Raw genomic sequence first — 25,965 nt, forward strand, 5'->3', positions numbered from 1 at the left:
TGGTCCCTCCTAGGAGGGAGCCTTTGCCTCCATGGGACTTGAATCTTGTTCTGTCCGTGTTGCAACATGCTCCCTTTGAAAAAATCAGGGAGATCTCGTTGTCAATGTTGTCCAAGAAGGTCCCCTTTTTGGTGGCAATCACCTCGGCTCGTAGGGTGTCGGAGCTGGCTGCCTTGTCCTGCAGATCTCCGTATTTGGTGGTTCATTTGGATAGGGTGGTCTTGCGTCCTAACCCGTCTTTCCTTCCGAAGAGGATCTCGGAATTTCACCTCAATGAGGACATTGTTCTACCTTCGCTTTGCGCAAAGCCTAAACATCCAAAGGAAGTGGCTTTGCATTCCTTGGATGTTGTTCGGGCGATCAGGGTTTACCTGTCATCGACTGAATCCTTTCGCAAGACGGATTCTCTATTTGTCCTTCCAGAGGGACCTCGGTAGGGCATGGCGGCGTCGGCTTCTACCATCGCCAAATGGATCAGACAGACCATTGAGCAGGCCTATGCTTTGACAGGGAAAGTTCCCCCCATGCCTGTGAAGGCGCACTCTACAAGATCTCCGAGTACGTCTTGGGCCTGTCATCATCGGGCTTCTGTGGCCCAGGTGTGTAAGGCGGCGACTTAGTCGTCCGTTCACACCTTTTCAAAATTCTACGAGGTGGATGTTCAGGCATCGGCAGATGCTTCCTTTGGCCGCAAAGTTCTTAGTGCGGCAGTGCCTTAGGGTCCCTGGTTTGGGTCTTTGGCTGTTGGGGTATTTTTACCCCTGGGTTACTTGTTCTTTCCTGGGTTGTTGCTCCTGAGCAAGTTTTTTTTCATGTGTCCCAGTTGGTTTCCTTCCTTTGGTAAGGTTCCTTTCTCTGATGTGGGTATTGCGTTGCCTTAGGCGCGGCTGCTTTTTTTCCCACCCCTCATGTCTACACTGCTTTGGGACGTCCCATTGGTGACGAATATGAAGGGGGGCGACTGTCGGAGGACGTAAGAGAAAACGGAATTTTTGTAAAATCTTACCTGTAAAATTCCTTTCTCTGAGTCTTCCGACAGTCGCCGCCCCCGCCCCTCTTTTGGGGTTTTGTTTATGTACTCTACTGCTATGCTACTGAAACTGAGGTTGGAATGCAGGAAGCAGGAGGGTATTGACTGAGGGGACCACCCCCTGGGGGTGGGGTATGCTAAAAGCTTTGATATTAACATATTCTGTTGTCTAGCCACTCCTACGGAGCCAAGGTCAATAACCCATTGGTGACGAATATGAAGGGGCGGCGACTGTCTGAGGACTCAGAGAAAGGAATTTTACAGGTAAGATTTTACAAAAATTCCGTTTTTTTGCTTTTGTGCACAGTGCGGCTCCGATTTAACCATGGAGCCCCTGGAACGCGTATCACCAACTGACCCACTCCTTGAAGCTGCGGGACCCTCTGGGTCTGTCGGCAGTGACGGCTTTCCTGCAGTCACTTGTGTCAAAGGTTGATATGGCCCTGCAAAGGTGGCCTAGCAAGAAGGTTTCCCCCCCATCCCCCACCCCGCCTTCACCTGTATCCTCTGCCTCCTCAGAGTCTGAGGTGGATTTGGCCGATGTGGACGCGAGTCAGCTTACTGGGTCTGCGTCCACGCACCCTGAGTGCTCTAACAGTGAGGATGAATTTTCCTCCTCTGGAGCCGCGCATGAAAAAGCGCTGATGGAGGCATTGATTGTGTCAGTGCCAGAACTTTTAAGTTGGAGGACTCGGCTAATACTGAGCCGGCGACACAGGTGCAGTTTGGCACCCGCAGATCTTCCAAGGTGACTAAGGTTTTCCCCTTTCCTATTTTGTCGATATTGTCACTAGTCAGTGGGGTTCCCCGAAACGCATGGTTGGAATACCTAAGCGTTTCACTAGGAGATATCTAGGGATGCACCGAATGTTCGGCTGCCGAACATTATTCGGCCGAAAATAGAAAAAATAGCACTTTCGGTGTTCGGCCGAATAAGTCAAAAGGCCGAATAATTTTGTGCCGAACAATAGGGCTGAACGATAGTCGATATATCGTTCTGTGGCCGTAGGCGATATTCATATCGCCGAGGTCACGATATTTACATAGGCAGGGGGAAGGGACTCGGAGGAGGACAGGAGGACTTGCAGACTTCCGTGAAGCCGGGACACTTCAGCGGGTGAGCATACATACATTACTCACTCAAGCACTGCAGCCCGCCCCACACATTCAGTGAGTCTTACTCTCCTCCCTAGTTTTTTCAATGGCACATTCAGGGAGCCAATCACGCTGTGATTAGCTGCACAGCGAACCAATCACGCGTGCCTGCACACCTGATTGGTTCCGCTGTGCCGCTACTCGCGGCGTGATTGGCTTCCTGAATGTGCCATTGAAAAAACTAGGGAGGAGAGTAAGACTCACTGAATGTGTGGGGCGGGCTGCAGTGCACGAGTGAGTAATGTATGTATGCGGCTGTGCTCCTTTCCAGGCTCCTACTAGTCCACCTCCAGCCTCCTACTACCACCACTATGAGAGACTGTCTGTCACTGTATAATCTGATCGAGTCCACACTGACACTGACTGACTGTCACTGAGTAATTGATGTTACCATATTAACCCTGACCTGCCCAGTGCCCTGTATCTGCAATTAAAATTTACAAGGCTGCCTGCATGCTTCCTGATTTCCATTCCCAGCATCCTTCCCAATCCCTACAGTGTCACTAACATTAACCCTATGGTACAAGGCTGCAGTGTGCACTGAATCCCATTCCCTACAGTAACATTTAGGGAGAGAGAGAGACATGAGAGGACAAAAGAGAGAGATAGAGACATGAGAGGACGAGAGAGAGAGAGAGAGACACGAGAGGACAAAAAATTGGCAAAATAAATGGAAAAAATGCGAAACACCGCGTTCGGTATTCGGCCTTCGGCCAAGCATTTCATTATTATTCGGCTTCGGCCAAGAATTTCATTTCGGTGCATCCCTAGAGATATCCCTTTGAGGATTAGCAGGTTTAATGTTGATGATCGGTTCAATAAAGCCAGTGTTTGCTATCACCGTGTTATCTGAGATCTTAACGGAATTGGCAAATATTTTACGCCAGGATCTGGAAGGAGGTCAACACCCTCCCTGAGCTGGCGGATCAGTTGATCCAGTGGCTACAGTACTTGTGTGATGCGTCTTTATGTGCGGCTCGCTTGGCTGGCAGGGTATCTGATTCTTCGCCGCATGATTTGGTTGAAGTACTGGTCGGCTGACCAGGCTTCTAAAAAGGGGCTGACTGATCTACCTTTTGTAGGTGACCATTTGTTCGGTGCCTCTATGGAAGAGATCATCAATTTCCTTACAGGAGATTGAGTACTTTACTTCCGCAGGTAGGTAATGGCAAGGAACCTCTTCGTAAACGTGATCCTTTTCTCTATCGTTCATTGACAGAGGCAGCTTCATATCTTAGCCATTGGGTTATGCTCCTCCCATCAGGAATAGGACACTAGGCAGGAAAAAGTTTTCACCACGCATATGGGGCTGTCCCTGCAGGCATAACCCCACACACTTTCCTACAGCCCTCAGTTTTTCTGCCTAATTTAGGATTAGGACCTAGTTCCCTGCTGGGTCTTAGCTGTTATTTTTGGTAACCTGTTTTTCTTTTGTACTTTATTCTTTAAGTAGAGTTCCTGGAGAACTACAAGCAACAGCTGGCTGGGTTTCGAACTGGATATTCTAGATCTTTAAGGTATCCCAGCCTGGCCAGCAAGTGTGCGCAGGTTATAGTCCAGCACTAGGCCTCGCCACGGCAGAGCCCCGATGGCTGGGGACGAGCCTGCGAGTAGACCGTCTCGTTGGGATGCGAATGACCCGGAACGCCCTGTCTTCTAAACACTGCTTGCAACGAAACTGAGGGCTATAGCAGAGTGTGTGGGGTTATGCTTTCTGGGACCGCTCCATAGGCGTGGTAAAGCTTTTTCCTGCCTAGTGTCCTATTCCTGATGGGGAGGAGCATAAGATATGAAGCTGCCTCTGTCAATGAATTTCAGAGAAAAGGATTTTACATTAAGTAAAAAATCCAAGCTTTTTTTCCCGGCTCATAAGCAGCCTTTTCCATCTGTGGATCGCAGGAAAAGGGTTTGAAATCCACCTGTAACTTGGCGGGAGGCTCCAAGAAACCCTGGAAAAGTCAAAAGCGGGCCCTACTGGTTCTGCAGACAAGCCTTCTCCAGCCTGAAGGGGCGCCCTCACCCGTATCTGGGGTGGGGGGACGTCTTTGCTTATTTCCTTGGATCTTGCTCAGTCCACAAGTTGGTTCGGCTACAAGATCGTGTTTCGGCCCTTGCCTCCGGCAAAGTTCTTTCCTTCCGACTTACGTCTGTCTCGCGATCGGCTGCAGGGCCACTATGAACCTGTTAGCACAAGGAGTCATTGTGCCGGTTCCAGAGTCTGAACATTTTCAAGGTTTTCATTCAAATCTGTTTACCGTTCCAAGGAACTACGGCAAGGTTCGCCCAATCTTGGACCTCAAGGCTCTGAACCACTTTGTGCGGGTTCAGAAATTTCGGATGGAGTCTATCTGCACGGCAGTGGCTTTCCTTCATCAAGGGGATTTTATGGCTTCTATCGATCTCAAGGACGCTTACCTTCATAGTCCAATATATGTCGGGCACCAGCATTTTCTTTGTTTTGCCGTGCCGTTTTTAGCATTACCAATTTTTGGCGTTGCCTTTTGGTCTCGCTTCAGCTCCTCGGGAGTTCACACAGGTATTGGCCCGGTGTTGGCCTTGCTTTGGAAGAAGAGGATCGCGGTACTAGGTTACCTGGACAATCTGCTTATGTGTGCAGTTTTCTTTGGCTCTAGTAGTCGACTTGGACATTACTGTGTGAACTCTGCAGGAGTTCAGATGGACACTGAATTTTCAAAAATTGGCTTTGACTCTGTCCACCAAGCTGGACTACTTGGATCTGACGCTGGATTCAGCGTCAGCCCGAGTGTTTTTCCACAGGTGAAACTTCTGAAGTTACAGGATGCGATTCGGCTCCTGTTGTCTAACTGTCGATCATCGCTCAAGACTTGATGCAAGTGCTGGGTCTGATGGTCCCACTTTTGAGGTGGTTCTGTTTGCTCAGTTTCATATCAGACCTTTGCAAAGAGAGAATCTGGCCAAACGTAACAAGGATCCGCTGTCATTGGACAATCTGATCATGTTGAGTCGGGGTACAAGGGGGTCTGATATGGTGGCTCCTCTCACCGGCGCTTCGCCTGGGAAATTCCTTTGTCCCCTGTACTGGACAGTGATTTCCACGAATGCCAGTCTCTCCAGATGGAGAGGGGTCTTGGGAGTATACTCGGCTCAAGGTGTTTAGACTCTAGAGGAGGCCAGTCTGCCGATCAACATACTGGAGATTTACGCAATCAGACTTTGTCTGTCTCAGTGGATGGATCGTCTGCAGGGATGCCCAGTGAGGATACAATCGGACAATGCTACGGTGGTGCCTTTTCCAATCATCAAGGGGGCACAAGGAGTGCCCTGGTGGCCAGAGAAGGGGTTGGCATTTTGAGGTGGGCGGAACTATATGTTCCAGCCCTCTCTGCTGTGCATTTTCCGGGGGTAGAGAATTGGCAAGCAGACTATCTCCGTCGGCAGACGTTGGATCAAGGAGAATGGTCTCTTCATCTGGAGGGATTTAATCAGCTGTGTCTCCGGTGGGGGACCCCCGATGTGAACCTGTTGGCCTCCCGTCTAAAGAGGAAGGTGCAGAGGTTCGTGTCAAGGTCTCCGGATCCTCTGGTCGACCCTGAAGATGCCCTGGTGGCCCCTTGGGGTCAGTATTGTCTGATTTACGCTTTTCCTCCAATACAACTTAGGTCGAGACTGCTACGCAGAATCGAGGTAGAAGGGATTCCAGTCATTCTGGTGGCACCAGACTGGCCTCGCTGGTCTTGATACGCAGGCCTGGTAAGGCTGGTAGCAGACGCCCCTTAGAAACTTCCTCTCTGAAGATTTTCTATCTTGGGGACCAATCTTCCATCCTGCTTTACGGTCGCTGGCTTCACCGGGGTCTGTAGTTTGTCTGCGATGCATCTGTGGAATGCGTTTTCCGGTGCGTCTCTAAGCTATCTGTCTTGACAGTGGTGCTTAGGTGTTTTTTGTGGCTAACGTGTTTGTCTGCGGATCAAACCTCCAAAAAGGCCCTGATTTAATTGCCTGTTCAGGGCTACCCTGGATGACAGGTGTCTTAAGGGGGGGTGGGGATGGGGGGGTTTAAAGAGTACCTTCCTTCCACGGTCTAGGAAGGTGCCTCACCGGTGGCGTGGGACTTCTTTTTAAGCCCAATAGAAGTTTTTTCATCCCTTGGGGATTTCAAAAAAAGGTTCCAAGCCCCTCAAAGCCTCTTCGGGAGATTTCTAGTGGCCTTGGTCTAGCAATCAGAGAGCAGGCTTCTCCAGACCTGCTGACAAGGCCCCTTCGGCATGATGGTTTTCCCCCATCCATATCTGGGTTGGGGGAACATCTTTGTTGGTTCCGGGACCGTTGACCTCCCGTGTCAGCCACCAGTGGGTCCACAAAGTGATTGTATCTGGTTCCAAGATAGAATTTTGTTCTTGTCCTCTGGAAGGGTTCCTTCTTTCCACTGTGCACCTCCCCCGAATAGGCTGCAAGCTCTGTAGTGGGCAGGGCAAGACTTGTCCAAGGGCGTGATCGTCCCGTTGTCGGCAAGTTCATCATATTCTGGACCTCTGGCCTTGAATCGGTTTGTGCAGGTGCAATAATTCTGGATAGAATCCTTCGCACGGTGGTGGCGTCCCTGCATCAAGGGAGTTCCTTGGCTTCTTTAGATGTCAAAGATGCCTACCCGCACGTTCCAATTTGCACCCAGCATCAGCGTTTCCTGCAGTGTTTCCTCCACTTTGCTGTGAGAAAGGAGCACTGTTAGTTTGTGGTGTTACCCTTCAGTCTAGCCTCTGCTCTTCGGTTCTTAATGAAAGTGTTGGCCCTGCATCAGCGGGGGACTGCTATGCTGGGGTACCTGGAAGACCTCCCCTTGCGAACAGTCTGTTGGCTCTGACGGCTGATGTGGAAAATTCTCTCCAGACTTTGCGGGATATCATGTGGCTTCTGAATTTTGCCCTGGTTCCGACCAGGAGATTGGATTATCTGGGGCTGACTCTGGATTCAGCTCTAGCCGAAGTGTTCCCTCCCTTGGAAAAGTTGCAGAAATTGCTTTTTTGAGATTAAACTGTTGCTAGCCCACACATGGTTGTACCTTCGGGATGGTGTCCACCCTCGAGGGGGTTCCGTTTGCACAAATCTACACAAGACTCCTTTAAAAGGAGATTCTGGTCAAATGGGACATGTCCCAACTTGCTGGACAAGGTGATTTTCCTGAGTTGGGTGATAGTGTTCTCTGGCCTGGTGGCTGCGCTCCTCGACCTTGCTACAGATCCCCCATCTATGTATTGGAACTTTAAGCGATCAGGCTTTGCCTGGATCCTTGCACAGAGCAGCTCCGGGGACTACTGGTGCTGGTTCAGACGGGCAACGCCACTGCCATGGTTATGTGGATCACCAGGGCGACACGAAGAGTGTTGGCGGCCCTGGAGGGGTCAGGCTTTCTCTGGTAGGCAGAGTGGTTCGTTCGGGCCCTCTCTGCTGTGCACATTTCCAGTGTGGAAAATTGGCCGTTGGATTACCTCAGCCATCAGGAGTTGAACCTGGCGAAATGGTCCCTCCATCCGGACGTGTTTCATCAGATTTGTCTGCGGTGGGGCACCCCCGAGGTGGATCTGTTGGCGTCTCGGCTCGACAAAAGAATGCCAAGATTCATGGCTAGGTTGCGGGATCTTCTGGCAGACGCCACGGACGCTCTGGTGGCTTCATGGAGTCGGTGCCATGATTTACGCCTTTCCTCTGCTCCAGCTTCTTCCACGACTTCTACGCGGGATCAAGGCTGAAGGGATTCCGGTCATTCTGGTGGCTCCGGACTGGCCTTGCCGATCTTGGTATGCCGACCTAGTGCGACTGGTCACGATGTCCCCTGGAGGCTTCCTCTCAGGGACAATCTATTGTCTCAAAGGCACATCTTCTATCCTGTTTTACGGTCGCTGGCTTTGACGGCCTGGCTGAGAGTCCAGGTTCTAAAAGACAGGGGCTTTTGTCCGGCTCGGCGATTCCGATCATGTTGAATGCGAGGAAATCTACATTTCGAAAGCTTTATCATCGGACATAACAGGCGTTTTTGGAGTTTGAGGAGTCCATCCTCATTTCTTTTCGGTGGCTCAGGTTTTGTTCTTTCTTCAACAGCGTGTTGATTAGAAATTGGCTTGAGCACCATAAAAGGCCAAGTGTCTGCCTTGGCGTTTTTCTTTTTTTTTTTTAAGACCCTTTGGCTTCCCATTCATTAGTGCGTACATACCTTCAAGGGGTTCATCATTTTACTCTGCCTGTACGTGCACCTCTGCCACAGTGGGATTTGAACCTGGTTCTATTGGTTCTTCAAAAACCTCCCTTTGAAGACATACTGGAGATCCCTTTTATTTAAACTGTCACAAAGGTGACTCTTCTGGTGGCTGTCACCTCTGCTCGCAGGGTGTCGAAGTTGACGGCTTTGTCTTGTTCTCCCTTTCTTGTGGTTCATGGGGATCAGGTGGTCCTGCGACCGCGGCCGTCTTTCCTCTTGAAGGCTGTCTCTGATTTCCATTTGATTGAGGACATTGTCACAGGCCGGCTCATCCCAGGGAATTTGCCTTGCATACTCTAGGTATTCGAGCTATTTAGGACTATTTGGCAGCCACTGAGTCCTTTCAGAGGTCAGACTCACTTTTTGTGACTATGGACACACTGCGCAAGGGGATTTGTTTCCTCTGCTACCATTTCCAGATGGGTTAAACAGATCGTGGCTTATTCACTTAAGGGTTGGATTCCCCATTTCCCTGTGACGGCACATTCTACTCGGGTACTTAGTGCTACTTAGGCCTTCCATCATCAGGCGTCAGTGGCGCAGGTGTGCACAGGGGCCACTTAGTCGTCGGTGGGTACTTTTTCAAAGTTTTAGTGTTTTTTTGGCATCTGCGGATGCCTCCTTTTGTATGGGATTGTGTTCAGTGCTCCTGGGATCCACCCTGGCATCCCAGGCGCTGTGTGGCACCGCCATTTTCTTGTGGCCTTCTGTGATGTAGATCGACGGCCTTGTTTTGTTTTTGTAGCCTCGGCAGCCATTTTCTTGTGGTTTCTCATTGAAAAAAGTGGTGGCCATGTTTTTGAAGCTATATGACTGTGATTTCGGCGGTGGGAGTCCCTCCTCACCCCCTAGTGCGGACTCCTGGATCTTTCTCTACCTGATCACTGCATGGTGTGCAGTTTGCCTGGTGCTGTAAGTGCCTGATCGGTGGTGGTGAGTCTTTTTGTGGGGTTTTCACTCCCCCTCTCTGCTATAGCAGTGGTAGTGCTCTGTGCTGGACCCCGTGGCGCTGCCAGAGCGGTAGGGGTGTCCCTAGCAGTGTTATACACTTTTATGTGTAGGTCCCCCTCTTCTCTAATGGAGCACATTTCCCCACCTGATCTCCTCTGAGACTGCAGGGCCCTCCGGGTCCCAACAATCTCTGACTGCACTGACGGCGGTCCTGGAGTCCATCGTGTCCAAGGTGGATTTGGTTCTGAGAAAACAGGCTAGCGAAAAGCTTCCCTTACCTTCACCTGCTTCATCTGTCTCCTCAGATCCTGAGTCTGATTCGGCCACCACAGATACGAGTTACCCTTCTGCGTCTCCGTCCACGCACCCTGCGTGCTCAGATAGTGAGTTTGATTCCTCTGCTCCTCTAGCCGCGGTTTCCAAGTTAAATAAAGCTACCTTAATTCTGGTTGAGGAGCCCCCGGCCTTTAAAGATCCAGCTGATGGGAGGTTGGAGGCTCTGACCCGCCAAATGTTCACTGAGGCTGGTTTCACACTTGGGCCGGTATTTACTATTGTCCTGGTGTCGCAAACTCTGACCGAGCGGGCTAACCTTTTTTGCCGGGACCTGGAGGGGGAACAGCTTTCCCCTGCCTTTGCAGAACTGGCGAATCATTTGGTCCAGGGGCTACAGTTTGTCTGTGATGGCTCCTTCGATTTCCAGGCTGTGTCTCAGCACTGGTCCTTCGGGATATTATCTGGCTGAAATAATGGTCTGCGGATCAGACTTCTAAGAAGGCCTTATCTGACTTCCCATTTGTGGGGGATTGCCTGATTAGAGCTTCCTTGGATGACATCGTTAAGGGCCTCACGGGGGAAGAGTACTCTTCTTCCGCAGGCTTCCAAGGGCAACGAGCCCTGTTTCAGACAGGGGCCATTCTTCTCGGCTCATAAGACTTTTCTGTTCCTCAGGGTCTCAAGACCAAGACAAGGGATCTAAGCCCTTCAGAGCCTCTGCTGGAGATTTCAGGAGGACCTGGTCTGGCAAATCACGAGCGGGCTCTTCTAGACCTACCGACAAGACTTCCTCTGCATGAATGGGCTTCCTCAACCGTATCTGGAGTGTGGGGACGTCTTCGCTGGTTTCCGGATCCATGGACCTCCCTGGTAAAGGACAAGTGGGTCCACGAAGTAATTCGGTCTGGCTACAAGATCGAGTTTCAGTCTTATCCTCCGGAAAGGGTTTTCCCTTCCAACCTGCATTTCTCCCCAGATCGCTTATGAGGTTTTTTTGGGGCAGTGCATGACTTGTTACTTCAATTGTCCCAGGTCCGATTTCGGAACGTTTTCAGGGGTTTTACTCAAACCTTTTTATGGTTCCCTGGAAGGAAGGTAAGGTACATCCAATTCTGGACCTCGAGGCGCTAATCCGCTTTGTACGGGTACAGAAGTTACGAATGCAGTCTATTTGCATGGTAGTGGCGTCCCTGCATCTGGGGGATTGCTTCGGTCGACATCAAGGACGCCTACCTTCACATTCCAATATGTGCTGGTCTCCAGCTCTTCCTCCACTTTGCCGTGCGTGAGGAGCATTATCAGTTTGTGGCGTTACACTTTGCTCTTGTCTCCGCTCCTCGGGTCTTCACAAAAGTGTTCGCTCCTGGTACTAGTATTGTTGCGTCAGCGAGGGATCGCGGTACTGGGGTACCGGGACGATCATCTTCTGTGAGCAGAGTCCCTGACTGCTCTGATGGACAACTTGGAGATTTCTCTGCGAGCTCTGAGGGAGTTGGGTTGGTTTCTGAACCTTCAGAAGTCTGCTCTGGTTCTGTCCACAAAACTGGACTATCTGGGTCGGACTCTGGACTCAAACTCAGCCAGAGTGTTTCTTCTTCTGGAAAAACTCCAGACATTGCAGGAGGCAATCCAGGTTCTGTTGTTCGGCAGACAGTCATCCCTCCAGGCTTGCATGCCGGTGCTGAGCCTGATGGTGTCTGCCTTCGAGGCGGTTCCATTTGCACAGTTCCACATCAGATCTCTGCAAAGAGAGATCGTGGTGAAATGAGACAGGAATCTCCAGTCTCTAGAGAATCTGATCCTGTTGAGCCTGGGTACGAGAGGGTCTTTGATCCAGTGGCTTCGTTCTCCGGCACTTCGTCAGGGAAAATCCTTTCTTCCCCTGTACTGGACAGTTGTCGCCACGAATGCCAGCTAGTCTGAGTGGGGAGGTGTCCTCGGCGCAGATTTTGCTCAAAGGGCCAGACTGCTGATCAATGTACTGAAACTCAGAGCGATCAGACTTTGTTTGGATCCAGGGGAATGAAAGAGTCCCTGATAATGGTGGCTTTTCTCTTCGGCTTGGCAAATCCTTCCTCCCCTTGTATTGGACAGTGGTCACCATGGATGCCAGCCTGTCTGGCTGGGGAGGTGTCCTCGGCAAAATTTCCGCTCTGGGGGTCTGGACACTAGAAGAGTCCAGAGTAATGATCAATATCTCAGGACTCTGAGCGATCAGACTCTGCCTGGAACATTGGACATTTCGTCTCCAGGGGTGTCCGGTATGTGTTCAATCGGACAATGCCACAGCTGTGGCCTATGTCAATCACCAAGAGGGCACAAGTAGTTCCCTGGTGACTCGGGAGGTAGCCGGTATTCTAAGGTGGACATAACGATTCTTTTCTGCACTTTCTGCTGTACATAATCCGGGGGTGGAAACTTGGCAAGCGTATTATCTCAGTCGACAGGCTTTGGACCTAAGGGAATGGTCCTTTCATCCAGAGGTGTTTCATCAGTTGTCTCCGGTGAGGTACTCCCGAGGTGGACCTGTAGGCCTCTCGTCTCAACAGGAAGGTACAGAGGTCTGTGGCACAGGCTTGAGATCCTCTCGCCGACGCCACAGATTTACACCCCCCCCCCCCCTCAAACTTATGCCAAGACTCCTTGCGCAGGATAGAGGCAGAAGGGATCCTGGTCATTCTAGTGGCTCCAGATTGGCCTCGCCGGTCTTGGTACGCCAATCTGGTATGGCTAGTCGCCGATGCTCCTTGAAGACCTCCTCTCAGGGAAGATCTGCTGTCCCAAGGGCCAATCTTCCATCCTGCTTTATAGTCGCTGGCTTTAACTGCTTGGGGGTTGAAAGCAAGGTGCTGAAGATGAGAGGTTTATTTAAATCAGTGATTCCTATGCTGTTAAAGACTAGAAAATCTACCTCTACATTGTACTTGGAAGACGTACATTGCGTTGTGTGAGTCTCTTTGGGTTCTCCCTCGCTTCTTTTCGGTGGCTTGGATATTGGCTTTCCTCCAATGGGGGGGTTGAGCAGTGCCTGACCTCGAGTACCATCAAGGGCCAGGTTTCAGCCTTAGCGGTTTTCTTTCAACATCCATTGGCCACACATTCCTTGGTGCGTACCTTTATCCAGGGAGTTCGACACTTGGCTCCTCGAGTGCAGTCTCCATTACTGCAATGGGACCTCAATTTGGTGCTGTCAGTTCTTCAGAAACTTCCTGTCGAATGTCTTCGGGAGGTTCCCCTGCTTACGTTGTCCCAGAAGGTGGCCTTTTTGGTGGCTATTACTTCTGCACGCAGGGTGTCGGAGCTGGTGGCGTTGTCTTGTCATTCACCTTACCTGGTGATTCACATAGACAAGGTGGTTCTTCGTCCCTGTCCGACGTTCCTTCCAAAGGTCTTCTCCGATTTCCATTTAAATGAAGACATTGTGTTGCTTTCCCTATGTCCCAGGCCTAAGCATCCTAAGGAAATTGCCTTGCATTCAATGGATGTGGTTTCGGGCAAAAGGTGTACCTGCCAGCTATGGAGTCTTTTTGGAAGCCAGACTAGACACACTATTTGTACTCACGGATGGACCTTAAAGGGTTGGCTGCTTCTGCTGCGTCCATTTCCAGATGAATCAGACAGACAGTGATTTGGGTCTATTCAATTAAGGATCGGGTTCCTCCTTTGCTCGTTAAGGCGCACTCTACCCCGGCACTTAGTGCCTCCAGGGCCTTCCGTCATTAGGCGTCAGTGCTGCAGGTTTGCAAGGCAGCCACCTGGTCACCTGTGCACACTTTCACAAAGTTTTATAAGGCGAATGTTTTGGCATCTGCGGATGCTTCTTTTGGCCGCAAGGTTTCGTAGGCTGCTGTTTAGAGAGCTTGGTCCTCCTTCAGGGTGTATTGTTTTATCAGGTGAGCCCCATGTTACCTGGTTGGCTACGGTTTAGCCTTGGTTTTTTTCTTTTTGCTGTTCACACCCCTCATGTTTGACTCTGCTTTGGGACGTCCCAATGGTCAAGAATATAAGGAGCTGTCTGTCAATGAACGAAAGAGAAAATCTGATTTTTGACTTAACGTAAAATCCATTTCTTTGATGAACATTGACTACACAGCACCCACCCCTCTGTGGAGTTGGCTTTCTTCTGACACTGCTTGTTAAAAAAACTGAGTGCTTATAGCTAAGAGTGGGAGTATACCCCCTGGGACTGCCCCACAGGCGTATTCAAGCTTTTTCCTGCCTAGGGTCCTACTCCTGTAAGGGGGCAGTATAAACCAGTGGTCAAGAAGATAAGAAGCTGTGTCCGTCAAAGAACATCAGAGATATGGATTTTTCGGTAAGTCAAAAATCCCATTATTCAAACTTCTGGTGTATGACCTTAAGGGCCAAAGGGCCCCTATTCCATCTTAGGTCTGCCACTGGCTTTAATGGCATGGCTGTTGAAATCCAATTCCTAAAGAATAGGGTTATTTCACCCAGTCTTTCCCACTTCTCCAGGCAAAGAAAATCCAACCCCTGTAGGGCTTGCTATTGTACATGAAAGGCCTTCTTTGCATGATGTGAGGAATAAAGGCTTAACCATAAGAAATACTCTTATCGCTTGTATTTGGGCCTTTCTTCTACCCTCACAGGAAAGGTGCTTAATCCATCCTTTTCCAGAAACCCCTCATCTTTCAATCCCTTATCAGGATTTTCTACAGGGTTGCGTGTATCATTCCACCTCTGTCTCACCTGGTGCCTTCTTCTCTTCAGACTCCCCTGTGAATGGATTAGTCATTCCTTTGGACAACCTCATTTGCTTTTTTGGTTGTCAACATGTCTTTTAGGCGTGTTTCTAAGTTGGCGGCTTTCTTGTAAAGAGCCTTTTCTTGTTTTGCACAAGGACAAGGTGGTTTTGAGACCAAAACCTTCCTTTTAAGGCCCTTTTTACACCAGCGGACTGATTGAGTCTGCCTGTCAGTTTTTCAGGCAGACCCAATAGTACCACCACTTGTCCTCTATGGGGTGGGTGAGATGTCAGCGGTCCCCCGGGCATCTAAGCCGACAAAATCTGCTGAAAACAGATTTATCGCGATCCAGTGGATCGAATGACAATCGGATGCAAACAGATATGCAGTCGGTTTCCACCCAACCACACCGTAGAGGAAAGCGGGCTGTGCCTGTGTCAGCTCTGCATATCTGAGCAGACCTGTCATGGGCCTACTCAGCGGCGATCAGCGGAGAGATTCCCCACTGCGCAGGCAAATTACACTTGAAAGGATCCGCCTCATGTGAAAGGGGCCTTAATAAAGGTTGTCTTATCATTTAACCTCATTGAGGCCCATTGTCCTACCTTCCCTCTGGCCTGCTCAAAAGTATGACAATGAAAATTGCTTTACATTGCCTGGGTGTGACAGTGGCCGCAAACTGGTCCTCTGTTTACATGTCTTCAAAGTTCTACCAGGTTGGACTGCAGGCCTCAACTGGCAAGCTTTGGGCCAAAGGTGCTTTAAGCTCTTTGAATGTTTTATTGAAGTCCCCTGAATCCTTGTGGTGTCCAAGTGGCTATATTGTTGCCCACCCTTGTTTGGGTATGTCTCTTAAACTATGATTACCAGTCCTGTACTGTATAATTATGATGTTAGGAATTTTGAATTGCCTGTAAATGCTATATTTTGTAGTACAGTACAAGACCCTGGTGCCCTCCTATTGATCACGCCGTATTGCGTGCTAAGAAACCAGCCTTATCGAGTGGGCAGGGCCGTATTGCGTGCTAAGAAACCAGCCTTATCGAGTGGGCAGGGTTATATGGGTGTACTGTAGGGGCGGCCCTGGAGAAATGTTTTGCCTGTGTCCAATCACATGAGGATAGCAGAATATCTAACTTATGGTCTATGAATACCATTCCTATAGCATGTATTGTACTCAAAGATAAGGAATTTACAGGTAAGTAAAAATTCCTATTTTTTGCGTTACAACTGTGAATTTGTCCTGCATTCGTTTAAATTTACTCATGGCGGTTTTTTAAAAGAGAAATGTCTTTTTATAGTAATTTAAATGGTTTTTTTTTTTTAATGTATTCTGAACAGCTGCTCACCAAGTGAACACCGTTAAAATTAGGTGTTGGGTTCATAGATTTTAGTTACTCTGTAAATCTGTAGGTGGTGTTGGGTCAGCTCAAAGTTCAGACATTGGTCAGACTTGAACGAAACAAGATGAGGCTCCTGAGAGAGAAAATCATTTTGGGCCCTTAAAGGTAAAGGGCACGGGCAAGTTGCTGTAGGTAAGCAATTGCGATGCTTTGTTTTATTTGAAGTGATTGTAGCTAGGGATCGACCGGTAGTTTTTTTCAGGGTCGATACAAATTTTCCTGCCACCCTTCAGGCCCAAAGCCGATATTGGGTTCCGATATTCCGGCCGATTTAAAGTTTTTTTTTTTTTTTATTTTTACACGGTCCTTTTTTTAATTTTTTTTTGATCACTTTTATTGCTATCACAAGGGATGTAAACCTCCCTTGTGACAGTAATAAGTAGTGACAGGTACTCCTTTATGAAGGGATCTGTAAGACCCCCAAACCCCTCTGCACTTAAAAGCATTCAAAATGCCACGTTTGGCTGTTTTCGAAACTGTCCTTTTTACAAAAAAAAATCTGGCACCTTTTAAGGCTCCAGTTACCGGAAAATAGTGTCATGATATTGCTTCCTGGGCTTACTGCATCGGAGACCCGATCAAAGCAGAGTCCAGTGGGATGAGAGACCAGGGCAGAGCGGTGGGAGGGGGACATCCCCTCCTGCTGCTTGCAATAACAGCCGAGCAGCTGCTAAGCCACATTGGTTGTTTTTACAAAAAAGCAGACCGTCGGCTCTAAAAAACTGTACCGGGTTATGTCTGTAGTAGCTTCAGGCATCGCTCCAGTACAATCACTTGAAGCAAGTGGCCATATTGGCAAGTTTTTGGCTGATACTGAAACCTAAAAAAAAAAAAAAAAAAAAAAGTGAATATCTACCCCTACCGATATTCAGTCGATCCCATTTGTAGCCCATTGTAAAACAACCCATTCAGTTTTGCCACTTCTGAAGGCAGAAGGTTTTACTCCCTTAATGACCAGGCCATCTTTTTGGCTGGTGGACATTGCGTCTGCCGGACCCGCTGATTTTGGCTCCCCCTTTGGCCAATCAGCGTGCGCTGTCGCTGGCTATTGCACCAAACGACATACAGGTGCAATGTTTCACGCAATAGAGCCGACTTATCACAGTATATGTACTGATGGCAGGGAGCAAGTGGTTAAAATAGAAATGAAAGGCAAATCAAAACATGAACACATCTTTTTCCTTTTTTATATTGACTACATACCCTCTGCTCTCAGGTGCTTAAGAGCTGGGGGAGGAGAAACTGCTGCACACTGATCTTCCTAGTTAAAGGCTGTGGGGGGCGGGGGGGGGGGTTGTCAGAACAAGTGTGATCATTGGGAGACTGAGTTCCCAGCACAGCATAGCCTGAACACTGACTATGCTGTGCTCTCCAGCCTTGTTGGGGCAGTTTTTAATAGTAGAGGGACTGGCAGGAACACCAGGGTCTTCACACAAAGGAAGCAATGCAAAGAAAACAGGATACTTTCTCATACAAGTACATGGTACAGCAGCCACATACCAGGAATGTAAAATGTTGGGTACTCATTCATGTGTTGTACATGGTATGCTTGCTAACATAATTTTGTTTTTTTTGTTTTTTTCAGAGATATTACAACAATGAAAGGTACAATTGTTGCTCAAGTCGATTCAAGTGAATCCTTCCAGGAATTTTGTAGTACCTATTGTTTATCAGTTTATGAGGACAAACAGAATTCTGCCAAAAATCAAAACAAATCAAGATGCACTATCTGTGGCAAATTAACAGAGGTATACCTTAGGTTCAGTTACTAATACTGTACTGTCTTGTGTCTGTCTTGTCTCTCTGAGGATGTAGGGTGCCTCAAAACCTTCTGTCTCCCATGAAATCCCAGACAAACTTGATGTTGTGATCAGGGTACTGTGGGGGCCAAACTATCACTTCCAGGACTCCTTGTTTTTCTTTACACTGAAGATGGTTATTAATGACCTTGGCTGTATGTTTAGGGTCCTGGTCCAGCTGCAGAATAAGTTTGGGGACAATAACACGTCTCCCTGATGGTATGGCATGATGGACTAAGTATCTACCTGTATCTACCTGTAATCTCCAACTCCATTTGGGGAAATGCAACCCCAAACTTGCAAGGCACACCACCACCATACTTCACTGTTGCCTGCAGACTCTCATCATGGCAGCATTTGCTGCCATTTTTCCGCACCCCAGTTCCTATGTTTTCATATATAGTTGAGTTGCTTAGCCTTGTTTCCATGTCGGAGGTATTGCTTTTTGGCTGCAGTTTATCCATGAAGACCCCTTCTGGCCAGACTTTTCTGCACAGTAGAATGGTGTACCATGTTCACACTGGTCTCTACCAGTTTTGTGCTGATGACACTCTCGGACATCTGATTTTGAAGGGAAGTAAGCATGATTTGTCTAAGTTTCCTTGGCTGACCATTGCATGATCAGTTGTGTCCTAAATGCTGCAAAATATACATAAAGTCAATGTCATTAAGAACTATATTCAGTGTAGAGAAGAATAGGGCGTGACCCCCACAGAACTCTGATCTCAACCATGAGTCTGTCTGGGATTACATGAAGCGACAAGGATTTGAGGCAGCCTACACCCACAGAATATTTGTGGTTAGTTCTGCAAGATGTTTGGAACAACCTACCTGCAGAGATCCTTCAAAAACTGTGTGAAAATGTACCTTGAATGCGGATGCGGTTTTGAAGTCAAAGGGTGGTCACACCAAATATTGATTCGATTAAGATTTTACTTCTGTTTGCTCACTTTGTGTTTTTATATATATATATATATATATGTGTGTGTGTGTATGTATATGTGTGTTTATACAGGTGTATCCCATAAAATTTAGAATATTATCAAAAAGTTTATTTCAGTAATTCAATTCCAAAAGTGAAACTCCTATATTTTAGATGCATTAAACACAGAGGTGATGTATTTCAAACATTTGTTTTTTTTTTGTGAAGATGAGGCTGTGTATGTCACTGGATGATAGAGAAAACGAGATTTTTGTAAGATCTTGCCGTAAAATCTTTCTCTGATGTCCATTGACAGACGCACCACCCGCCCATCTGATAGTGATGGTTTTTTGTCTTCACTGCTTGCAACTAAACTGATGTGCTGGGCTGTGTCTGTGAGGGTTATGTCTGGAGGGACAGCCCCGTGGGGGGGCAAAAACTTTGTACTAACGTACTGCCTAAACTACTCCTGTAGGTGGCAGCATAACCCACGCAGCTCTTGAAGATGAGGCTGTGTCTGTCAATTGACATCAGAGAAAAATCTTTTACAGTAAGATTTTGCAAAAGTCTTATTTTTCAGTTTGTAGCCCTGCCCTTCGGGTTAGCCAAAGCTGCAAGAGTGTTGACAAAAATCCTAGCTCCAGTATTGGCTGTTCGAAGGTACAGAGGGATATCTGTAATAGGATATCTGGATGATCTATTACTTATAGATCGATCGGCTTCAGCTCTAAGTCGAAATGTACTCCAGACAGTACAGTTCCTAGAATGTCTGGGTTGGATTTTGAATTTGGCAAATTAAGCATTACAGCCGGTCCAGCATCTGGAATATCTGGGTCTTCTTGTGGACACAGTACAGGCAAAGATATTCTTGCCAACAAGAAAGGTCATAGGCCTGAAGGATCTGGTTCGGTCCGTATTAAAGAGGAAGTAAACCCTCCTCTACAACATGTACCTATAGGTAAGCCTATGATAAGGCTTACCTATAGGTACTGTAAATATCTCCTAAACATGTACCGTTTAGGAGATATTTACCTTACATGCAGCCAGTGACGTCACTGGCGCATGCGCTCTGAAGTAACGGCCGCTCGTGCCGTTCCTTCAGAGTCCCGTGCTGTGACTGTCGGCTCTCGCGCACGTGCGCGGGAGCGACGTCACCGCGGCTCCGGCCTATCGGATGGCCGGAAGACGGGCGACCGGACATGTCGCCCGTCATAGAGGTGAGTGAGCGGCACGGCGGGGGCTCGTTCTAAGGCAAGTATTGCATAATGAGCTAGTATGCGATGCATACTAGCTCATTATGTCTTTCTCTTGCAGGGTGGGGAAAAAAAAAAAAAACGAGTTTGCGACCTCTTTAAGGCTGAGATATCCTTCTGTGTACGTCTTTGCATGAAGTTATTGGGAATGATGGTGTCCGCATTCAAAGCAATTCTCTATGCTCCATTCCATGCCAGACCCTTAAAGAACAACATTCTGTCTACACGGACTGGAAGGGTTCAGTCTCGGGACTGGTCCATGTCTCTGGTACCAAGAGTACGTCTGAGTCTGAATTGGTGGTTGGTGACCAGAAATCTGGAGAAGGGGAAATCCTTTCTTCCAGTAACCTTGAAAGTGGTGAATAAAGGTGCCAGTCTCTCCGGCTGGGGAGATATTCTGGAGGAAGCCTTTGTCCAAGGGAAATTGTCTTGGCTAGAGAGAGGTTTCCTCATCAACATTCTGAAAAAATCAGAGCAGTCAGTCGGGCTTCGAAATACTGGACGCCAAGACTTCGGGGTCACCCTGTCAGGGTGCAAACCGACAGTGCCACGGCCGTGGCTTATATCAACCATCAGTCAGCCCAGAAAGAGGTGGATATCATCGTATCCTGGGCAGAGAAGTTTGTGCCATGCCTGACAGCAGTTTTTATTCCAGAAATAGAGAACTGGCAGGTGGATTTTCCTTACATCCTGAGATTTTTCAATCGACTTGCCTAGGCTGGGGGGTCCCAGACATAGATCTGTTGGCATCCAGGTTCAACAACAAGTTGAAGAGATTTGTGTCCAGGACCAGGGATCCACTCGCAGTCTGTGTGCTTTGGTGACTCCTGGGAAGGAGTATTTCCTGATTTATGCCTATCCTCCGGTACAGTTAATACCGCGTCTGTTGCGCAGGAATCCAGCTAGAGGGAAAACCAGTAATCCTGGTTGCTCCGGCTTGGCCGAGGAGGGTTTGGTATGCACAAATCCAAAGGTTGGCAGTGACAAGGCCATGGGCCCTTCCACTGTGTCCGGACCTACTCTCTGAAGGTCAGATACTCCACCCTGCTGTACAGTCTCTAAATTTGACAGCTTGGCTATTGAAGCCTTAATCTTGAAGGAGCGGTGTGTATCTGGCCCTGCAGTTTATACCCTGGTAAATGCTAGGAAACCCATCTCTAGAAACATTTATTACAGGGTCTGGAAATCCTACATTGCCTGGTGTGAAGCCAGGAAATGGCATCCCCGCAAATATATTATCCGGGAGAATTCTAGCTTTCCTTCAAGCAGGGGTAGAAATGAAATTTAGCCTTGAGCACTAGTAAAGGGAAAATTTCAGCCTTATCGGTTTTCTTCCAAGAACCAATCGCTTCCCTTTCGTTGGTTCAGACCTTCGTCTGGGGAATGTTATGTTAGCTTCCACCTGTGAAGCCACCATTCTGTCCTTGGGATTTGAATTTGGTGCTGGCAGTTTACAAGAACAGACTTTTGAGCACATGGGGCAGGTTCCCCTGGTTCTTCTTACCAAGAAACTTTTTTTTTTTTTTTTTGCTTGCGATAACTTTGGCTAGAAAGGTGTCAGAACTAGCAGCTCTTGTAAAGAGGCATTCTTGATTTTTCATCAAGATAGGGTGATTCGACATCCTCTCCCAGGTTTTTTTGCCCAAGGTGGTGTCTGCCTTTCATTTGAATCAGGACATTATACTACCTTCCTTTTTTCCAGATCGTCACTCAGAGGAGGAAAAGTTATTGCATTCTCTTGATGTAATGCGTGCACTTAGGTTTTACTTGGAAAGATCAGCTCGGATTCGTAAGACCGAGAGCTTGTTTGTGCTGCTAGAAGGGCCCAGAAAGGGGTTGGCAGCATCTTAAGTTTACGATTTCTCATTGGATTTGCCAAGCTATTACCCAGGCGTATGATTTAGAAGGGAAGATTCCACCTTTTCATGTGAAGGCACATTCTACCAGAGTAGTAGGTGCCTCTTGGACACTTCGCCTGCAAGCCTCTATGGCTCAGATTTTCAAGGCCACGACCTGGTCGTCAGTGCATACGTTCACTCGTTTCTATGGAGTGGATTTTGGGACCCAGGAGGAATCTGCATTTGGCTGCAGTGTTTTGCAGGAAGCGGTGTAATCCTTTCTCTATTGTTCCATTGACAGATGCCGCTCCATATCTTAGACCATTGGGTTATGCTCCTTCCATCAGGAATGACACTAGGCAGGAAAAAGCTTTGCTACGCCTATGGGGCTGTCCCTGCAGGCATAACCCCATTCACTCTGCTACAGTCTCCAGTTTGTTTCTGCCTAGTTTAGGAGTAGGACCTAGTTCCCTGCTGGGACTTCGGCCTTAGCTATGTAAAAGGGAAGTTTTTGTTATATAATTTCATTTACTAGTTAGAGTTTCTGGAGAACTACAAGCAACAGCCGGCTGAGGTTTTGGACTGGATAATCTAGATCCTTAAGGTTTCCCAGCCTGGCCAGCGAGCCTGAGCAGGTCATAGTCCAGCACTAGGCCTCGCCACGACAGAGCCCCGATGGATGGGGACGAGTCTGCGATTGGACCTTCTCGCTGGGACGTGAACCTGGACAGTAGAGGTGTCAAAACTACCGATCATTGTTTAGGAGCTCAGAGCAATAAAGCTTTGTCTGAGCCAATGGACGACTGGTCTGCAAGATTTTCCAGTTCGGATTCAATCGGACAACGCCACGGCCGTGGCTTACATCAATCAGCGGGGCACCAAGGGTGCCTTGGCAGCCAGGGAGGTGGCCGAGATTCTGACTTGGGCAGAAAAGTTTGTTCTAGACCTCTCTGCTGTACACATCTTGGGTGTGGAAAACTGGCAAGCTGATTACCCCAGTCGTCAGGTGTTGGATCAAGGGGAATGATCCCTACACCTGGAGGTGTTTCATTTCCTGTGTGTCCCATGGGGGAGGTCGATAGGTTTGCTTCTCGTCTCAACAGGAAGGTGCAGAGGTTCGTAGCCAGGTCTCGGAATCCTCTGGCCGACGCCACAGACGCACTGGTGGCTCCTTGGGGTTGATATCGCTGATTTACGCCTTTCCTCCGCTGTAACTCCTACCAAAGGCTTCTACGCAGGATAGAGGGGGAAGGGATTAAAGTGGGTTCTGGTGGCCCCAGACTGGCCTCACTGGTCTTGGTAAGCCGACCTTGTAAGGTTGGTCGCCAATGGACCTTGGAGATCTGCTGTCTCAAGGGCTGATCTGCCATACTGCTTTACGGTCGCTGGCTTTAATGGCATGGCTGTTGAAAACCAGGTGTTGAGAGAGAGAGAGAGAGGTATTTCTGACTCTGTGAGTCCTACTTTATGAAGGCCAAAAAAATCGACTCCTAGGAAGATCTATCATTGTACGTGGAAAGCGTACATTTCATGGTGTGAATCACTGAGCGTGCACCCTCACTTGTTTTCAGTAGCTAGGGTTTTGGCCTTTCTGCAAAAAGGGCTTGAACAGCGGTTGGCTTTGGGCACTATCATAGGCCAGGTGTCGGCTTTGGCTATATATTTCCAACGCCTGCTAGCTACGCATTCCTTTATTCACACTTTCATTTAGGGAGTGCGCCATATGGCTCCCCGGAGACCATCTCCGCTACCTCCATGGGATCTGAATCTGCCTTTTTGGTGGCTATCACTTCTGCCTGCAGAGTGTCTGAATTGGTGGCGTTGTCCTGCCGCTCACCTTATTTGGTGGTCCACAAAGATAAGGTGGTACTCCGAAATAATCAGTCTTTTCTTCCTAAGGTGGTTTCTGATTTTAATTTTGATGAAGACATTGTGCTGCCTTCACTTTGTCCCAAGGCCAAGCATCCAGAGGAAATTGGAGAATTTGGTGGCTCTGAGGAAGAGGCGTATGCCTCGAAACGCGTCAGCCGTCATCCAAATAGGACAATGGACAATCATATGGACTACTCCTAATAATACTCAAGTTCTTGAGTTCGATATGATTGATTTTTACCTGGGTTTGTGAGTAGCCATTTTTATGTTTTAACAATAAAGCCAATATTGAGGATAATGCGCTAGGTCGGTGCGCCCTTTTTTGTATTTTTAATCCAGAGGAAATTGCCCTGCATTCTTTGTTAGTGGTTCGGCGATTAGGGTTTACCTGGCGGCTACTGAGTCTTTCAGAAAATCAGATGCACTTTGTCCTTACCGAGGGACAACGTAAAGGATTGGCTGCATCTGCTGTCACCATATCCTGATGGATCAGGCAGACAGTTGTTCAGGCTTATTCATTGAAGGGTCAGGTTCCTCCTTTCCCTGTGAAGGCGCATTCTACTCGGGCGCGGATTGCCTCTGGGCTGTTCGTCATTAGTCAGTGATGCAAGTTTGCAAGGTGGCAACTGGTCGTCTGTGCATACGTTACAAAATTCTACAAAGTAGATGTGTTGCATCCTCGAATGCCTCTTTTGGCTGCAAGGTTTTGCTGGCTGCTTTTTAAAAGAGAACCTTTTTTGGTGGTTCTCTTTGAGGGTGTATCTTTTTTTTCTAGGTGAGCTCCAGTTGTTCCTGTTTTGAGCTCCATGGTTGGCTAATTTTAGCCTTTCGGGAATTACGTTCTTCTTTGCGTTTTTTTTTTTTTTTTTTCCCACCCCTCATGCATGTACTGCTTTGGGACGTCTCAATGGTCTAAGAAGATATGGAGCTGCGTCTGTCAATGGACGACAGAGAACTGTATTTTTGTACTTACTGTAAAATCCTTTTCTCTGAAGTCCATTGACAGACGCAGCACCCGCCCCTGAAATTGTTTTGAGTGAAATTGTTTTTTTTTTTTTTTTTGTCATCTAAACACTGCTTGCAACGAAACTGGAGACTGTAGCAGAGTGTGTGGGGTTATGCCTGCGGCCCCTTTTTTAAGGGGGCTATTTCCTATTGTGTGGGCCTCCTTTTGGAGAGGCTTGGAGGGCGACCCTCTTGTTTTTTTGTGGAGTCCAGTAGGTGGTCTATTCGTGGACCCTGGGTCGGCGTCCCCCTTGCGTGATCACAGTTGGTGGCTCTCCCCTGATATGTTGTCCAGGTGACCTTAGTATATAGCGTCCACCGCCCTCCCCTGCCTCATCTATCCATCAGATCCTGAATCAGTTTTGGCCACCAGGGACAGGAGTCACCATATTGGGTCTGTGTCCATGCACCCTGAGTGCTCAGTGAGGATGTTTCCTCTGCTCCTCTAGCCATGCATGAAAGGGTGCTGTTGGAAGCACTGATTCTGTCAGAGCTAAATTTTTTTAAAGAAGGCGAAGATGCTGCGTCAGGGGCGCAGGTCCCTTTTGGCACCACAGGTCCTCCACTGTGGCTGGGGTGTTCCCCCTTTCCTGCTTACTTTGACAACATTGGTGTTGTCCAAAACGCATCCTAAGCGTTTTGCTAGGCGGTATCCTTATAAGGATTCCCTGCTTAAAAGGTGGATGGTCCCAACTGTAGTGGACTCGCCGGTTTCCAGGTTAAATAAAGCTACCTTACTTCCTGTTGAGGAGTCCTTGACCTTTAAAGATCTGGTTGATAGGAGAGCCGAGGCCCTGGTCCGACATATGTTTCACTATGGCTAGTTCGGCTTAGGCTGGTATTTACTATTGCCCTGGTGTCAAACTCTAAAGAGTGGGCTAAACTTTTACACCGGGACCTGGAGGGGATACTGCTTTTCCCTGCCTTTTTGGAGGTGACGGATCAGTTGATCCAGGGGCTACAGTTTATCTGTGGTGCCTCTTTGGATGCGGCTTTTTTGATTTTAGGCTGTATGTATCAGCAGTGGTCCTTTGGCGTCTTATCTGGCTGACAATGCTGGTCTGCAGACCAGACTGAGAAGGCCGTATCTGAGCTCCTCTTTGTGGGGGGATCACCTGTTCGGAGCTTCCTTGGATGACCTCATTAATAGAGGTGGGCCATTCTTCTTGGCTCATAAGAGGCTGTTTTTTGTCCCTCAAGGGATAAAAGTCCTTCAGGGCCTCCCCCGGAGGCTCCAAGAGGACCTGGTCTGGCAAGCCACGAGGGGCTCTTCCAAACCTGCAGACAAGGCTTCCTCTGCATGAAGGGACATCCTCACCCGTATCTGCGGTGGGGGGTGGGGGTCACGTCTTCGCTGATTTCAGGATCTGTGGACCGCTCTGGTAAAGGTGAAGTGGGTCCACAAATTATTTTGAGCCGGCTAAAAGATCGAGTTTCGGTCTTTTGCTCTGGAAAGGTTCTTCCCTTCCAACCTGCACTTGTCCCCAGATCGCTTACTGGGTCACTTTGGGGCAGCGCAA

At 48.4% G+C, this 25,965-nt stretch overlaps 1 protein-coding gene across 1 annotated transcript in view; it reads left to right on the forward strand.

Moving 5' to 3' along the window:
* Nucleotides 1-25,965, forward strand: part of ZMYM2 (zinc finger MYM-type containing 2) — a 236,553-nt gene that overhangs the window by 47,232 nt on the left and 163,356 nt on the right. The window contains exon 4 of the mRNA XM_082248171.1: nucleotides 17,342-17,504. Within this exon, the coding sequence (XP_082104297.1) occupies nucleotides 17,342-17,504 (163 nt within the window). The remainder of the gene's footprint in view (nucleotides 1-17,341; nucleotides 17,505-25,965) is intronic.

Source organism: Pelophylax lessonae (genome assembly GCF_965119305.1).
Source record: "Pelophylax lessonae genome assembly, chromosome: 2".
Lineage (NCBI taxonomy): Eukaryota > Metazoa > Chordata > Amphibia > Anura > Ranidae > Pelophylax > Pelophylax lessonae.